This window comes from Pyrgilauda ruficollis, unplaced genomic scaffold (genome assembly GCF_017590135.1).
Source record: "Pyrgilauda ruficollis isolate IOZ18807 unplaced genomic scaffold, ASM1759013v1 scaffold32, whole genome shotgun sequence".
Lineage (NCBI taxonomy): Eukaryota > Metazoa > Chordata > Aves > Passeriformes > Passeridae > Pyrgilauda > Pyrgilauda ruficollis.
Genome location: NW_024524600.1, coordinates 16,865 through 32,175, shown reverse-complemented (window position 1 = coordinate 32,175; position 15,311 = coordinate 16,865). Strand labels below are relative to the sequence as shown.

General features: G+C 47.4%; 4 protein-coding genes across 4 annotated transcripts in view; 1 reads left to right on the top strand and 3 right to left on the bottom strand.

Annotated features, from left to right (window-relative positions):
- LOC121357199 (histone H1.10) overlaps positions 1-6,280 on the bottom strand; it is a 26,561-nt gene extending 20,281 nt beyond the window's left edge. Inside the window, exon 1 of the mRNA XM_041474309.1 lies at positions 5,733-6,280. Coding sequence (XP_041330243.1) covers positions 5,733-6,266 — 534 coding nt within the window. The 5' untranslated portion in view covers positions 6,267-6,280. The remainder of the gene's footprint in view (positions 1-5,732) is intronic.
- Positions 1-15,311, bottom strand: part of LOC121357211 (histone H3-like) — a 17,758-nt gene extending 2,447 nt beyond the window's left edge. The window contains exon 1 of the mRNA XM_041474324.1: positions 14,968-15,311. Coding sequence (XP_041330258.1) covers positions 14,968-15,296 — 329 coding nt within the window. The 5' untranslated portion in view covers positions 15,297-15,311. The remainder of the gene's footprint in view (positions 1-14,967) is intronic.
- Positions 12,505-12,921, top strand: LOC121357198 (histone H4). The gene has a single exon (XM_041474308.1). It carries the CDS (start codon positions 12,547-12,549, stop codon positions 12,856-12,858), a length of 312 nt encoding a protein of 103 aa, XP_041330242.1. The 5' UTR covers positions 12,505-12,546; the 3' UTR covers positions 12,859-12,921.
- LOC121357203 (histone H2A type 2-C-like) lies at positions 13,636-14,184 on the bottom strand. The gene has a single exon (XM_041474313.1). It carries the CDS (start codon positions 14,167-14,169, stop codon positions 13,651-13,653), a length of 519 nt encoding a protein of 172 aa, XP_041330247.1. The 5' UTR covers positions 14,170-14,184; the 3' UTR covers positions 13,636-13,650.

The window sequence follows — 15,311 nt, the reverse complement described above, 5'->3', positions numbered from 1 at the left end:
ACCTGCCATGAGGCTACTGCAAAATCCTGGGCAAATCACATACCTAAGCAGCTTGTGATATATTGTACAGCACTGTAAAGCTGTACAGCTCTGTAAAGCTGAGATTTTTTTCTTTTTTTCTTTTTTCCCCAAAGGAATAAATGAAGGTACAATCTCATAACATAAATTCTGCTCCATAATGAGCTGCTTCTGCCCAAGGATCTGTGACTACATATAACATTTTCCTCTGTCTCTTGCTGCCTGGTTGCTTTGCAAAAGATCTGAAACCATTTGGAAAAGCAAGTTTTGGGCTGAGTTCCTGCTCTTCTTCACTCACCACTGATTCTCAATTATAAATCAAATATCATCTGTTCTGTGAAGTCTGATGAAATGAAACAGTAACTTAAGAGCCATTTAATCATTTCCTATGGAAGAGACATTCAAAGATCATTCAGACTAACCTCTGTGTTGCATTAAGAGTACAGAAAATTGACAGAAAATGAGCACCCTTGCACTCCAGCTTGTCCTCACACATCAGAGGGGCTGACTGCAGCTGACCTTAAGTTTTGATTCCTGCAAATTCAGCACTGTAAGCCTGGTAGAGTAAAATAAGAAACATGAGCACAGATTCACAAATAGCGCAGCTTAACATTTCAGCTCTATAGATCTGGTTGTATTGAAGAACTTCTGTAATCACAGACTGGAGAACAGAGCAGTTTATTGAAGAAACTGAACTATAAATTCAGAATTGCCAGCGCTAAATGCACTGTGACAGAGCTCCAAAAGAACAATAATGTTGTGTTAACCTAGACATTACTATTATTATTATTATTATTATTATTATTATTGTTATGTTACGAAGTTTACCAAAAAAGGCCTGCCCATCTGGGAGGAGGGAGAGGAGAGTAGCCTGTTGACTGTTCTCCAAGGCCTTTTTGTCTTCCTCCCAAACAGGTTAAATTTCTACCCTCCTTATCTAAAACATAATCTTATCCCACTCTCCCTCTTATGTGTGGCATGATCTAGGTGGAGAATTGAGTAATATAGTCACATATGTGGTAGCACATACTTCATAAAAGTTATTAGCATATGCAGTAGTGTGCAATTTAATGGACAACTGACTTGATCAGGCAAAAGATCCTCTTTTGGCCATGTGTCCTTCAAAGTTCAGATCATGACTTTGTTCCAATTGTGCTGTTCCTCAGACCCAAATTGTGACCATCCTGTCTCCACAGGAGTTCCCCTTCAGCCCAGTCATTCTCTCTTGACATCAAGAATGAATGTCCTGATGTGCACAGGTAACAGGAGGTGCAGTGCAGCCCACAGGCAGTGAGCTACAGCCCTTGCCTTGGCCCTTGGTTGTCATCTCACACCTCTGTGCTGCAACCAAGAACTTCTTTTGCTAGATCAAGTTTCAATGATGTAAGCTATAATCCTATTAATATTTTTTTACATTTCAATTCTTCCATAGCTGCTGGCAGCCCAATCCTGAAATAATTGAAAAATGAATCCTGCAGTCACTGAGGTTTCACTGACGTCTCAGCTGTTCATGCAGGACTGATGAACAAAACTCATGTGGAAATGGAAGTGCAAAGAGATCAACAAAACTATGTGCAAAATGAAAATCAGAATGCAACATAACTCCAAGCCTAGAAATAATTGTCCAAAATTGAGTGTGGAGAGTGAATGGGGATCCCAGGATCCTTCACACCAAGGCCTTCATTATGCTTTGAAAACATGTTATGTAGAGGAGAGATCTCAAATTCCCACAGAAGAATATTCGATAACCCTGTGTCCAGCAGAACACTGGGTGCATTGTGATCTAGATAGTAAAAAACAAACTTGTGGAAGGAAAACTCTGTTCTGTAATCTTACTGTGTGAAAGGTGTCTAGTGGAAAAGTGGTTCTGTACCCAAATTCAAGCTGGTTCAAATCTGTACTACTGACATGCAAGCAGCAGAGACCAGGTCTGGTATTAATGCTATTTATGTTGCACCCTTCCAGACTCCACATCTGGCTATTCCCAGCTTCCTGCCCACACATTGCAGGTGTTTCACAACTGAAAACAGCTCCTTCCTTTTGAGAACCTGTAAACTTAATCTTTAAATGTACATAACTTACATTTTACAATTTCTTTAGCCCAGGATAATAGGAAGGACTTTTTCTCTGCTTTATTCAACTGTCATGGTTTAACCCCAGCCAGCAGTCAGCACGATGCAGCTGCTCCCTCACTGATTTCCAGAGATGGGGGAGAAAATCAGAAAAGTGAAAAAAACTTTGTGCCTTGATATCAAGACAGTTTAATTGGTGAACCAAAAGTCATGCATGCAAACAAAGGAAAACAAGGAATTAATTCATTCTTCCCATGGGCAGGCAGGGGTACAGGCACCTCCAGGAGAGCAGGGCTCTCTCATGCCTCATGGTGACTTGGGAACATGAAAGCCATCCCTGGAATACTCTCCTCCCTTCTTCTTCGCCACAACTTTATCTGCTGTCCATGAAACTGCATATTTGGAATATCCCTTTGGGCAGTTGGGATCAGCTGTCCTGCCTGTGTGCCCTCCCACCTCCCGGTGCACTCCTCATGGGTGAGGTGGTGTGAGAAGCAGAAAAGGCCTTGGATCTGTGTAAGCTCTGCTCAGCAATAACTAAAACATCCCTGTCTTATCAACACTGTTTCCAGCACAAATTTTAAACATCTTTGTTCCTGAACTAACACCGTTTGCTTTTTATGGAAGTCTAGCTTCTAATTTCTCTACCAAACACAGAAGATCTCTCAATAAATTAGTGGAATAGTTTCACTAGCAATAAAACTCCACCTTTGATATTTTTAAGAATTGAGCCCTTAAGGGAGACTTTTTCATTGTTTTTCAAAGACATGATGAGACCAGGCAGAATAAACTCTTTCACCTGACAACAACTACCATAAAAGATATAGATATACACAAGTACAGGAATAACACAACCCACTAAGAGAGAATGAACACATGGAGAAACATATATTTGAAAATTACCAATTACCTGGTTTTGTGGTAATCTGGCAGGCCATTGGGCTTTGTGATGATGACTAATGCTGATGAAAAATTCTGTAACCTCATCATAAAAAAATGTTCATCAGTAGAAAATAATTTGTTATTCTGGGGGGGGAGGGTAACTTAAACAGAATTCTTGGCAGGTTCCTATGTCTGTTCTGCTGTATGTAGGCCTTTATCTAATTCAGTGGTTCGTTTTGCATTATTGGAACATTACAGACTTTTAATATTTACATTTGTTAAGTAAGCACAACTGTGAAATAAAGAGCTGACCCTGTGGACGAGAAAAAGAAATGAAACAAAGTCTGCCTTGTAATAAATTGCAATACTGAACCCTTGTTTGTTTGTTTTTTACCTTCTTTCTAATTTTGCGGCTGAGCATCTAATCATAAAGCATATCCTTTTGGTTTTTGTTGAAGTATGATCAGACAATAAACATCAGCACATCTTAGAAAATACTAAGCAGAGCTCATATATTTTCTCTCTTTTGCTAGTATCATGAGGCATCTTAACATGTTTAATGAAACAAATTAATGACCATATGTCCAAAAAAATGTATCATAGAAGAGTGAGATGTGTTCCATCTTCACTGCAATCATAAATCACAAAACCGAACCTCAGTCCAGTAGGTTAGCAAGGAATTAGAGCCACGATAGCAAAACAGTAACCCCTGAGTTTTTCTTAGGATATCAGCTTTTCTTGTGTCTGGAATAGGAATCTGCTTATTAGCTAGAGAAGCCTGCTGAAGGTGGTGTGGGTCCTGAGGGACAGACAGGGATCACACACCGTGTCAGTGACTCGGTGATTTAACACCAGCTCAGTATCTGAGGGAGAATCAGTCTGGAGCTGTGCACAGCTCTCCCACAGCTGAGCTCAGACGGCATCTGCAGGGCCAGCAGTGCCCAAGCTGAGGGGAAAAGTGGATGAGAAACGATGAATTTGGGTTACTGACTGATATGCCCGTGGTGCAATTGGCATAAACATGACATTACACTTATCCCCGCAGTACGAGTTTTCCCAGGCCACTCTTACTCTTTGCTGCTGCACTCCCTTTTCCCAGCAGGTATCCATGCTATGCTATGCTGCCCAACCCAGCTTCACAAGTTTAACAGGAATTTTTGATTTAAGGGTAATTTTGTTCTTGTAATGGACAGTATAACCACTGGAGCTCATATAGGCAGTGCATTCAGTGCTCCTGCACACATACACCCTTTATTGCTGTGTGGAACAATTTCTTACAATATTTGAGTCATCTCATGAGTGAAAGATCAGCTTTGCTCGAGCTCTGTGCTCATTAACAAAGTAAATCCTGGACCACAGGGTATGATTGTCTCGTACTCCCAGTGAGCCACTTCCTCACAGAGGAAGCAAAAAGTAAACAAGTGTGCACTGCATCCTTTAAACCGAGACGGGAGAATTGCCAGTGATCAGAGCTATAGGCTGTTACGTGTGCTGAAAATACCAAGTTTTTTATACTTCCAAGTGGGCCAGAACGAAGACCCTGTAAAGAGCTGAGCGCGGCAGCTCCAAGGAGCGAGCCTGAGCGCCGAAGCGCAGGAGTGCACCGAGGCAGCTCGAAACTTCAACTCCTCGGACGCCGCTGGCCCCACGGCTTCCAAAGCGGGCACAAAACCGGACAGGGAGTGAAAAAGGCCGAAGGGATGAGGAAGGTGGGAGAGGCGGTACAAACCCACCAGGGAATTCGTAAGCCTCTTCCGCCAAGTGAACGCAAAGAGAAAGCGGGAGCGCCTTTTTAAAAAACCCGCAAATGGCTGGGCACTAGAAAAGCCCGAGAGCGACGGCCAATGTTTGCGGAGCGCGGGCTTTTCGAAACCTGCCGGGCTCTGGGGGCGGTGCGAGGCTCTTCCCTGCGCCGCTCTCCGCCTCCCGGCCGGGAGCAGATGATCCACGGGGAGCCGCAGCATCCCCATCCCCATCCCCCCTCCCAGGAGCCGAGGCGCCCTGAGCGGTGCCTCTCGCCAGCCCGAGGAGCTCCGGTTAGCCCCGATTTCCTGCACGGAGCGGGAAGGAATTTGCAGCGCCGCTCGGCGATTATTTATTTGAATGAATGTGCACCGCACCGGCGAAGAACGAGAGCGCAAGTTAATTACCGGGTCCACCTAGAAGAGACAGCAATGGAAAAACAAAAAAAAAAAAAAAGTTTTAATTGCGCACGGGTTAAGACGGAAACAGGTAACAAAAAAATAAATTAAGAGTTCCAGCTCTTTTTGTGAAAAATTGGGTGGCTCTTAAAAGAGCCGTTGGGTTTATCTGCAAGGCAGATGGGGCTTTTTTCGCACCATTTATTTTTTCTTGGGCGCTGCCTTCTTTGCCTTGGCTGCTTTGGGCTTAGCTGCCTTGGGCTTGGCTGCTTTGGGCTTCACCGCTTTCGCCTTAGCTGGGCTCTTCGCTGCTGCCGCCGCTTTTTTGGGCTTGGCAGCCTTTGTCGCCTTCTTGGGGCTCTTTGCTGCCTTCTTGGCTGCGGCGGCCGCCGGCTTCTTGGCTTTCTTGGGGCTCTTTTTCGCGGTCACCGGCTTCTTGTCTGCAAGGCAGATGGGGCTTTTTTCGCACCATTTATTTTTTCTTGGGCGCTGCCTTCTTTGCCTTGGCTGCTTTGGGCTTAGCTGCCTTGGGCTTGGCTGCTTTGGGCTTCACCGCTTTCGCCTTAGCTGGGCTCTTCGCTGCTGCCGCCGCTTTTTTGGGCTTGGCAGCCTTTGTCGCCTTCTTGGGGCTCTTTGCTGCCTTCTTGGCTGCGGCGGCCGCCGGCTTCTTGGCTTTCTTGGGGCTCTTTTTCGCGGTCACCGGCTTCTTGGGCTTCTTGGCGGCGCTGGCGGGTTTCTTAGCCGCCGGCTTCTTGGGCTTGGCTGCAGCAGCCTTCTTCTTCGGAGCCTTTTCCTTCCCCTCTCCGGGTTTCTTGCTGAGGCGGAAAGAGCCGGAGGCGCCGGTGCCCTTGGTCTGCACCAGAACACCCTTGCTGACGAGACTCTTAATGCCCAATTTGATGCGGCTGTTGTTCTTCTCCACATCGTAGCCGCCGGCGGCCAGCGCCTTCTTGAGCGCGGCGAGCGAGAGCCCCTTGCGCTCCTTGGAGGCGGACACGGCCTTGGTGATCAGCTCGGTGACGCTGGGCCCCGCGGGCTTGCGGGCTTTGGAGCCGCTCGCCGCCTTCTTCGGCTTCTTGGCGGCGGGAGCTTTGGCCGGAGCCGGGGCGGCGGCGGCGACATCGGGTGCGGCGACGGGAGCGGTCTCGGCCATGGCGGCTGCGGTGCGGTCCGGGCGAACAATGGAGGTGCCGCCGCCGCCGCCCCTTTTATAGCGGCGCCCGCGCGCTGATTGGTGCGCGCCGCGCCGCTCGGCCGCCCGCCGCCGCGCCCGCTGTGTTTCTTCTAGGTCCAAAAAGCACTTTTTCTTCGCGAAATTTGCCGCCTCTGCACCCCGTTTCTTGCCGTGAGGGAAGGGGGGAGTCTGTGCTACAAGCTAGTGGAGTTTCCCCGTAGAAGGAGCAGAAATAAGGGAAACGCGACCCCTGAAACTTAGCGGCGGGCAGCTGCAGAGACCTTGGCAGGGAGAAACCTTCGGTTTATATTTTAAATTAAAATTTTACCGTGAGCTAAATGGGCACAACTGGCACAAAATCTTGTTCTTTGGAAGGTTCTCTACAGATCAGGAAAGAAACAGAGTGGTTTGAGCTGTTGGTGTCAGAGTAAATGGACGTTTAATGCGAGGAAGTAACACAGTTTTGCCCCACGGTCCCAGAGGCTGCTGCAGAGCTGGCTCCCTCGGCTGAGCCGCTTCCCTCCGAAATCACCGCGCTCAGCCTCTGCAGAGATCGCGGTGTCCCAGCCAGTGCCTTTTGGGCAGATGTTTGTGCTCTGGCAGCGTGTCTGAGAGTCCATGTTACTTTCCTTGTGCTTGGGCATTCCAGTGGGGCAAAGCACCGACGTGCCCGCTCCGTACACGGATGCTCCTGTCGCTGCATTTTCCATGTAACCTTGACGAAGTAGCTTTCGTTTGTTAAATCCAGAAATATCTGCAATTACAGTTTATCTGCTTTTAGTGTTAATGCGTGCAGTAATTATTCTCCTTTGCAGCGTCATTAAAATTGATTGGGAAGCAGAATCTGAAGTGTACTGAATTTTGAATTGTACGGGGAGTTAAACCTGAAAATTCAACTTTTGAGGGTGTTTTGAGTAGCTAGGACACTTAAAGCAATACTGGTTTCTCGATTTTAATGAAAGAATGTTGATTGTGTAAGCTTGTATCTTTGATAACACCATCTGGTGATTCACCACTTATTTACTTTCGGAAGAACCTACACCTTAGCAAGAGGATTCCTGCCCCGGGAAGTGGCAGCTCGGTATTACAAACAATGGATGGATTCTCTCTCTCTCTTTTTTTTTTTTTTTTTCTTTTCCCTTTCTTTTTCTTCGTTTTCCATGCAATGTTTCTTTATTTCAAACACCAAGCAGTTAAGAGTCTGCCTGCAGCAGTATTGTCTTCTGTACCCTCCATATCCGGGGCTATCATCAGCTCCTAAAACCCTGCAAGCAGCTAAATTCAGAGCTAAAAGGGGATGCGAAAGGATGAATGAAATGTCAGTGAAACCTGGACTCCCCGCTGTTTGAGAGTGTGAAAATAAAGAAAATCAATTACTTCAGTAATTTGAGAATTGTCTTGTTCTTTTCTTATTACCCATGTTTAATTGAAAAATCTAAACTGCTATAGTCAGAGGAAATACTGGATTTATTCTGGTAATTTCAAATATCTGCTTTCCCCTGCTTGAAGATAAATAATGAAAAAAAAAAAATAGAGCTTAGTGAGGTCTCCCTTAGTAAACCTCTAAAACAAAGGTAAATGCACGTTTTGGATGATGATAACAAGCATAACAAAACCGTGGTGTGTCCCTGCAGAATATTGCATTGTTCCTTGCAGAAAAGGGTAAACAAATTTAATGCCCACTTAATCTAATACTTATTTCCTATAGTGGGGGAGAATTAAGGTCTTTTGTGACACTACTGAACACTAGCAGAATGCTGAATTTTTTTTTTTCAAACTAGTAATAGTAACCCCTTAACCAAGAACGGTTCAAAATCTCCCAGAGGCACTAGTGCTAAGATCTGTAGTTCTCTAGTCCCTTGATATTTGTATATAAGTGGTTTATTTGTGTCAAGATATTCACATTTATTGGCAGCTATCTCTCCACTTTCTGGGCTTTTACAGGAACTGTTATAAACTTGATCAACCCTTGAAAGACTCAGTAATCCTTTCATTTCTTCCTATTTCTTTATGGCAGAAAGGAATTCGGAAATTCCTGGGAATATAAACAGAACAATTAGTATCTTTCGTTATTTTAATTGTCATGGTTGTATATTGATTTACTTAGGAACTGGAAAGTGTTTAGAGTTGTGATTCTACTCTCTCAAACTCATCTTTCCTTCATGTAAGGTGTCACTGAGCCTTGGAGATAATCTCTACCCACTGTGAGAGTCCAAGAAAAGGCAGATTTGGTAGTGTGGGGCAGTGGATGCTGGCAGGAAAGGAACCATTGTGAACTCCTGTTCGGTGGAGAGCAAAACAAAGGTGAGCATAAGACAGGAAGGGCAGACCTGAGTGTTGAAGCAAGTCAGAGGTAATTTGCTTGACTTTTTCCTTCAGCCGTGTTTTGCTTTTGGATATTCAGGCAAAATAGCTTAGAATCATCCAAGTACTTGTGTTGTAATTCAGTGAGCTTTAATTTCTCAGCCACTGTAGACTAGAATTTTATTTTTTCAGCCACTATAGAAAAACACAAAAAAGGGAACGTGTTCAATGCAGCACATTGATGCATTTGCATATGTGTATCACATATGCAAGGTTTTGATACTCCATCATTTCCTCACCTAGAAGTTGAGTTTGGGTATCATCACTCCACTCACCTTCCCCATAGTTTTAAAATCAGCAAATGTCAACAGAAACTTTGAAATATTTTAGTAAACTATTGTTGCTTTCCTTCCAGGGAATAAACATGTTTATGAATTAGCACAGGCCTGCACAGAGATTCTACCCAGAGTTTTTTTAGAAGGTTAATAGAGGGGGAAGGGGACAAAAATAACCATTGCCAAGTGGGTTCATATTCTGCATCAAAATCCCACACATTTGTAAATTAATTACACTTTATGCAGATTGCTTACTGAAATTGGACATCTAACCTTGCTCCTGTTCCAACAATGAATAGGGTAGATGGTAAGAAATTATTGTTTTTCTGTGCTTTAATGCCAAATTTCAAAGGTGATGCCTAGCATGGGTGTTCTAATGCAAAATAAACAATGAAGCTTTGCTACTTCTGCTTAAATAAGTGGAAGGCTACCATTATTTTTCTCTGTGCCCACTGACATTTTTCTGAATGACTAGTAAAGTCAAAATGTCCTATAACAAACATAGATTTAGTATTTTCATTACTCCATGCCTAAATAAACAGCACCCAAATTCTTCAAATGTTGTGGCTTCCGCAATGGTGAGGCTTCTGGCTGGGTTGTACAGTAATCTTATTTTATCTATCTGATAATTTCTGGGTATAGGCCAAGACCTAAGGTGAGATACGCAATTCAGAATGTTAAAAAGTCTGTATTCCACATTTGAAAGACATAAACATTTTATTTCCTTTTCTTTTTCTTTTTTTTTTTTTTTTCTCATGCAATAGAGCATGCCTCGTTTTCAGGAAATGAAACAATTTATAAATCACAGAGATTAAAATTCACACTATTCAAATACAGATGGAAACTGTATCGCTGTCTTTCAATCTTTGTCCACAAATATCATTGAGAAGACAGAAATCCTCTTGCCCAGCATGCAGAAACACAAATGGACTGTAATATTTTTCCTTCTTGAGTGGCACACAAGGAGTTTCTGACACAGCATTAGACCTGAATCTGCTGCTGGAGCTGGCACAAAGATGTGAATTGTGAGAAGGGTCATTTTTATGTTTAGTCAACAGCACAGATCTGATAATAAGTATAGACTAGAAAGAGCCACTTTCCAGGTCAGATTCCCAAAGCTGATTGAAGAATGTTGTGACCTACAGTGGTTTTCCAGGAAGCATGTTAGAGTTCTTCCCAGAATTGTAGTGGTAGGAGGTGAGTGAAGCCTTCTCATCTACAACCAAGGAACAGGAATTGCCCTTTGGAAACTCCAGATATGGCACAAGCAGATAAAGGTTTTATGCAGTGCAGTGAGGGACATCAAGGATGTTTGCAAAATTTCTAACCTAGGTGGATTTTTTTTTTCTTTTCCTTCATATAAAAAAATCAGTTCATGGAGTTGTCCAACTGCACTGATACCAGGTAACGGAATTGCTCTGACTGTGTAACAGGCCAGACTCCGGTGGTTACTTCAGAACACGCTCCAGGTCTTCCTGCATTCAATGGAATGTCTGCCTGCCTGTAAGTTTCAAAACTTACTAAATCGATGTTGTAGTTTTAAGAAAAATACATCTTGCATTGTAACATTACAGCATGTTTTTTTTTCCCTTTCAGTTTCTATTAAAATAACTTAAAATTTTACTGTTTCTTCTAAAAAAAAAAAAAAAAAAAAAAAAAGAGGCATTCGTCCTTTTTTGATGGTTCTCTTGTCTTAATACTATTGCATCAAAATCTCTTTACTGAGCATTTATAGAAGAGGAAGATTTATTTCTAACCTAATGCTGTAAATTGCAGATGAATGAAGCAAAGCTTCCAAGAGAGCTTTCATCTAATCTTCAGCCCTTGGAATTTCGAGTAAACAACTAAAATTCAGGGAAAAGTGTGTCCCTGCTGCTTTGCAGTTTTGTGAAAATTTTAACTCTTGCATATAAAAGGAGATTATTGGGTGGATTCTTCTGCATGCATTGTAAAAGATAAAAGAGAGGAAGATAACCAGATGGCTCATAAGTGGATGAAAATATTATTCAAAAAAGTGCTAAATAAAAATACAGCGATGGAGAAAGCTTGCTTTGTAAGGCTCTGCATGCATGTAAACATCTGGAGGTATATAAAGCCCATGGCAGCCATTTCACAGCAATTTCTGCTGTTTCCTGTGGCTGGAAGTCATTTTGAGATTCAGTTCACAGCTGACATGCTCACATTTCAGGTATTCAGTGCTGGTCCTCACTGGTGAAATATAGAGAAGTCAACTCAATGTTCGTAACATACAAATCAAAATATCTTCTACATAAAATAATAGTTCTGTGCTGATTTTCTGGGGAAAAAAAAAAAAAAAAAGAAAAAAAGAAAAAACACAAAACCAAAACAAACCAAGCAGAAAACCAAACACCACCAAATCCCTGAGAAAAAACATAACAAAGCCCACAGTGAACCCCATCTAGGAAAACTTAAATGGGAGGAATAAGTTCAGAATGACTATTGGAAATTCTTTCAGAATTTTTATGATTAATTAACACAATACTTGCCATGGTTAGCCAGCAGCTTTATGAATTGTTAAGCTATTCATTATTTTCTAGCGTATATGTATATATATATCTATATATTCACATGAAGCAATGCTTAGGAGGGTTCCAGAGTATATTTAGGCCCAAAACACATGTTAAAAAAAGGAGAAAGACTAATGAAGTGGACATTCACATTTCTGGCAAATATTTTTACTGTAAGCTGTACTTGGTTAAGTGTCTTTATAAAGTATTGTCACATTAAGTTCCCAGTATACAGCATACAGTATAAGAACAACAAGATATGTAGAGGATTTAGTGCAACTCACTAAAGGAAACAAAACAAAATCACATTACAATATCTGCCCCAATGCTTGGAAAAAATAAGTACTCCCAAAAGGTGGGTTATTTATACCCAAATCAGAGAGGAAAAAAAAAAAAAAAAAAAGTTGTGCCGTAGGTAAAAAAACACAGTAAGGTAGAAAATATTAGTTGTAAATCTCAAAGAGAGCATCCACATGAAGACAAATATATGTTTCTGTTACGCCATCGGGTAGAAAAAATGATGTGGCAATGTTAGAGGGAAATTACATGCTGTGCAGCAGGTGGCAAGAGAGAAGAGGGCGAAGATCGGGAAAGCGGCTCCTAACGCTGTTCGCTTTTTGGAAACGCGGCACCGGGAGAGCGCAGCGCCAGCAGCCGCTGAAGGTTCGCGGGGCCGGCGGGGCAGGCCGAGCTCCAGCGCAAGAACTGCAGCCATCCCCGGAACCCGAGACTAGGCACGCCGAGCCCAGATGGACACCACGGCGGGGAGCTGCTCAAACGCCACAGACAGCTCCGGGGCCGACACCGCCCGCAGGGACGAGGCAGGGAAAAGCGGCTCTGGGGAGCCGAGGGGCTGGGCGACGCGAGCCAGGCGGGGAGGGAGGGCAGAGCCGGAGGCGGGCACAGCGCAGAGAGCGGCCGGGCCCGGGGCGGTGCCCGCCGGCGGCCAAAGGGGCGGAGCCGCCGGCCCGGCCCCCGCCCGCCGGGCCCGCCCCTGCTCCCAACCAGGTCGGACCGAACCCCATAAAGGCCCGGCCCGCGGGCGGCGCCGCTCACAGCGGCAGCGGCAGTATCAGCGACAGAGATCTCGCCATGTCTGGTCGGGGTAAAGGCGGCAAGGGGCTCGGCAAGGGCGGCGCCAAGCGGCACCGCAAGGTGCTGCGCGACAACATCCAGGGCATCACCAAGCCGGCCATCCGCCGCCTGGCTCGGCGCGGCGGCGTCAAGCGCATCTCGGGGCTCATCTACGAGGAGACGCGCGGCGTGCTCAAGGTCTTCCTGGAGAACGTCATCCGCGACGCCGTCACCTACACGGAGCACGCCAAGAGGAAGACGGTCACGGCCATGGACGTGGTCTACGCCCTCAAGCGCCAGGGTCGCACCCTCTACGGCTTCGGCGGCTAAAGCCTCACTTTCTTACAGTACCACCGCGACAAAAACCCCAAAGGCTCTTTTAAGAGCCACCCACCTATTCCTTGAAAAGAGCTGTATTGCTGTACTTTGCCGCTTGTTTATTGTTGTGTTCGTCTCTGATTCCCTCACCTTCACACAGCATTTCTTTTCCCTCCCCTCCGCTCCCCCCCATAGGTCGGGCTGCTGTTCTTCAGGGGCTTTTTGGGGAGGAATAAAACACAAAACCCGCACAGGACAAGACGCTTCGGTGTAATTACCCATCCCTACGAAAATGTGAGTAAACTGCGATATGCCCAAGTTCTCCACGACCAGGCGCCACAGCCTTTCTATTCCCAATTTCCCACCCGTGGCTCAAAGGCAGCTGCAGAATTGCCTGCAGCGCCCGCAGCAGCGGCGCTCTGGGAGAGGCTCTCCGCTCCTCTGCCCGCGGGAGCGCGGGCCCTGCGCAGGGAGCCTTCGGCGCCCGCGCCATTCCAAAAGCGCGCGCAGGCCGCCATTGGCTGCGGCACGTCCCGCGCTCCTCCCGAAACAGCGGCTCCCTGCGCGCCGCCAGCAGAGCGCTCCCGCCGAGCCCGGCCCGCTGGAATCGCCGGGATGGCCACGGCAAACACTCGCCGAACCGCGCACACCCAGCCGGACACCAACACAGCCGCCCCTCCCCTTCCCTTCCCTTCCCCCGGCAGCCGGGCCGCAGCATCTCAAGCTCTTTCTCGACTCTGTGGGTGGCTCTGAAAAGAGCCTTTGGGTTTCGCTTCTGGACTCCGGACACTCCCGCCGCCTACTTTACTTGCTCTTGGCTTTGTGACTCTCCGTCTTCTTGGGCAGCAGCACGGCCTGGATGTTGGGCAGCACGCCGCCCTGCGCGATGGTCACCTTGCCCAGCAGCTTGTTGAGCTCCTCGTCGTTGCGGATGGCGAGCTGCAGGTGGCGGGGGATGATGCGCGTCTTCTTGTTGTCGCGGGCCGCGTTGCCCGCCAGCTCCAGGATCTCGGCCGTCAGGTACTCCAGCACGGCCGCCAGGTACACCGGCGCGCCGGCGCCCACGCGCTCCGCGTAGTTGCCCTTGCGCAGCAGCCGGTGCACGCGGCCCACGGGGAACTGCAGCCCGGCCCGCGACGAGCGCGACTTGGCCTTGGCGCGCGCCTTGCCGCCCTGCTTCCCGCGACCCGACATCTTCCCGCGCTTGCTCGCTCGCTCTGCCAACAAACTCCCAACGACACCCACAAACAGCGCCGCCGACACCGCCGCCCTGAGCCCGTCGCCTTTATATCCCCTCCCTGCGCGCGGACGCCGCTTCCTCATAGGCCGAGGCTCCCTTGCGGCCCACGCGCGGCCCAATGGCGCAGCGGATCCAACGATGACCAATCGCGACGGCCGCAGCGCCGGCAGCCTCCGCCCGCGCTCTCCATGCGACCAATGAGAATACGCGCAGGGCGGGGCTCGGCTCGCGGCCCCTCCCACGGCAACCGCCGCTCCCGCTACCGCTCCCGCCCGGACGGGCGCTGCCCCGGCCCGCGCCGTGCTCGCTCTCCCCTGGCATTTAGGATTCTTGGAAAGCAGCCGGCCTCACACTGCAGATTGGGGGGGTGCCGAGTCGAGGAAATAGACTCTGCGGCGGTGTCCGTGAGGGGGGAAAAGGGGGACGCAGGGGACGCGCACGCAGAGCGGGCAGTTGAATTTCCCTTTGTTCCACCGTGGGTTTTTTTCCCGCGGTGTCACCCGATTTTAAAACCATTTCAATATTCTTTTTGGAGCTTATAAAACGTTATACCCTTCCCCACATCGGAAAATAACAATCCTCCCGTATGTATCTCAAAGTTTAAATAAATAAATTGTAACACAATCGCCATCCACTTTATAATTGTGTAAATTGAGTGACTTTTTGTTAAGGTCACTAAAACTTAATGCAAAAGCTAACAGTGCTACAGCTCCTTTTGTTGTGCATGTAGTGGCTCTTAAAAGAGCCTTTGTGTTGATTGGAATACTTTTTCAAACAGGTGGCAAGGCTGTGACAAGGCTTAGGCGCGCTCCCCGCGGATGCGGCGGGCCAGCTGGATGTCCTTGGGCATGATGGTGACGCGCTTGGCGTGGATGGCGCACAGGTTGGTGTCCTCGAAGAGCCCCACCAGGTAGGCCTCGCTGGCCTCCTGCAGCGCCATGACGGCCGAGCTCTGGAAGCGCAGGTCGGTCTTGAAGTCCTGCGCGATCTCGCGCACCAGGCGCTGGAAGGGCAGCTTGCGGATCAGCAGCTCCGTGGACTTCTGGTAGCGCCGGATCTCGCGCAGCGCCACCGTGCCGGGCCGGTAGCGGTGCGGCTTCTTGACGCCGCCCGTGGCCGGCGCGCTCTTGCGGGCAGCCTTGGTGGCCAGCTGCTTGCGGGGCGCCTTGCCGCCCGTCGACTTCCGCGCCGTCTGCTTCGTGCGCGCCATGGCTAACGATGCAAG

Bases quoted from the DNA above. Each gene is read 5' to 3' on its own strand.
- LOC121357198 (XM_041474308.1), top strand. From the start codon at position 12,547: ATGTCTGGTCGGGGTAAAGGCGGCAAGGGGCTCGGCAAGGGCGGCGCC.
- LOC121357203 (XM_041474313.1), bottom strand. From the start codon at position 14,169: ATGAGGAAGCGGCGTCCGCGCGCAGGGAGGGGATATAAAGGCGACGGG.